General features: G+C 39.8%; 1 protein-coding gene across 1 annotated transcript in view; it reads right to left on the bottom strand.

The window, feature by feature from the left end:
- Positions 1-1,431: 1,431 nt before the first annotated feature.
- Positions 1,432-1,816, bottom strand: part of LOC112522860 (protein DETOXIFICATION 34) — a 6,363-nt gene continuing 5,978 nt past the window's right edge. The window contains exon 8 of the mRNA XM_025132177.1: positions 1,432-1,518. Within this exon, the coding sequence (XP_024987945.1) occupies positions 1,432-1,518 (87 nt within the window). The remainder of the gene's footprint in view (positions 1,519-1,816) is intronic.

Below are 1,816 nucleotides of genomic sequence, written 5' to 3'. Positions count from 1 at the left end.
TGCTAATACATTTGTGCAGAAAAACATGGAACCACATAGAATTAAAACCAGAAGAACAAAAGAAAGGAGGGTAGTTATTGAGCAGTCTGATAAGGAAGTAAAGACAACAAGAACAGCAAAGAAGAAAAGAAAAGTAGGGAAGCAGAAACTGGGAATGGGGTTTTGCCAAAGGAGGTTTATGAGGGTTTTGGGAGGTTGGGTTTGGGTAGCTTGGAATCGAAATAGAGAAGCAGAATCATCGGAGAAGCTGAGGCGGACCTGAGCAGAATCATCGGAGAAGCAGAGGCGGACCTGAGCAGAATCATCGGAGAATCAGAGGCGGGCCTGAGCAGAATCATCGGAGAAGCAGAGGTGGGCCTAGTCGCCGGCGATGGAGACGATGGAGGCGACAGACGGAGACGACAGACGATCGTAGGATGGGGGTGGCGATTTGCAGACCGGCGACGAGAGGGTGGGGGAGGGGCTGTGAAGACCGACGACGATGACTCTGGTAAAGGGTGGGGGAGGGGCTGTGAAGACCAGCTGGAGAAGATGGAGAAGATGGAGGAGGGTGAAGGAGACGATGACTCTGGTAAAGGGTGGAGAAGGGTAAAGTGGGAAGAATTGTAATCTGAATGGTTTAGTGGTACCCTCGATGCAAAATGGTTAAGAGGGAGATTGTAACTATTAAGAGACATTTTTTTTTGCCAAACAACCTCAACCTCTGACCGATTAAGAGGTTGGCTCTTAATGTCATCATTAAGAGCCAAACAAACAGCCCCTTAGATTTAGATGTTGCATCTTAATAGAAACAAACAACCCCTTAGCCCAAACAAAGCATCCAATTGCTTTTACCCTTCTTTTTTGTTTGTGTGTTAATGGCAAAATAGGCCCTCCTTTTTTCATCTTTCCCATTTTCTATCCCAAAAGTTATTTATTTGAGTTTCACCAATTTTTTTGGGTTGTTACAGAAGGGAAAACCATACGCACTTGAAGTCATTATAACCATGCACAGTGCATGTTATTATCATCCAAATTTCACGTTGAAATGCTTTTTTTTAGCTAAAATGTAAACATATCAACATAAATTTGAGTTTGCAGAGTCCCAAAACTAAATTTCAAAAATAAAAACAAAGCACTAATATGGTACAGATGGAAGAAACAGATGTTAGCAAAATGAAAATTTGTATGTTGGTCTCACAGATAGAAAACATGGAACTACCGAGTCGTTCCCAGGAAACCTTGAAGAGCATACTATGTATGATAACCATATCTAGGTGTGGTAGCACCACAATAGATAACAAAGGAAAGCTATCAGACATTTTGATGCAATTACTTTCTTTATTTGAGAAATCGTTCAATGGGTAGTTTCAACAAGTCAGGCATCACTTACCAGAAGAAACTGTCCCACACCTTTCTTAATATCAAATTCGAGTTCTGACGAATCAAGTATCATTGAGAAAGAGGAATTTTTTGATCATCGTTTTCATAATCCTTTCCCACATCCCATTGCCTCATTCGTTCTGATGTTTGTGCCACCTACAATTAAATCGAGTAAATCCCATTTAGACATCAAATAAGAATTACAATTTGTAGTTGTTAATGGAGATATGTTTCTATGTTTAGACTCATTTGATGGACAACATAAAATGAAGGACCGAATAGGATTAGTCTTATAGCTAAAAGGTTGTATGTAACATCGTAAAAGTTGATGGCTTAAGTTCCCCATGCATTTCACCAATTTGCACCCAATATACATACTTCATTTATGTGTGTATATATATATATATATATATATATATATATATATAGAGAGAGAGAGAGAGAGAGAGAGAGA

This window comes from Cynara cardunculus (genome assembly GCF_001531365.2).
Source record: "Cynara cardunculus var. scolymus isolate 2C chromosome LG 12, CcrdV1, whole genome shotgun sequence".
NCBI lineage: Eukaryota > Viridiplantae > Streptophyta > Magnoliopsida > Asterales > Asteraceae > Cynara > Cynara cardunculus.
Note: the sequence above shows the minus strand (reverse complement) of the source record. Positions and strands in the feature narration are given on the sequence as shown.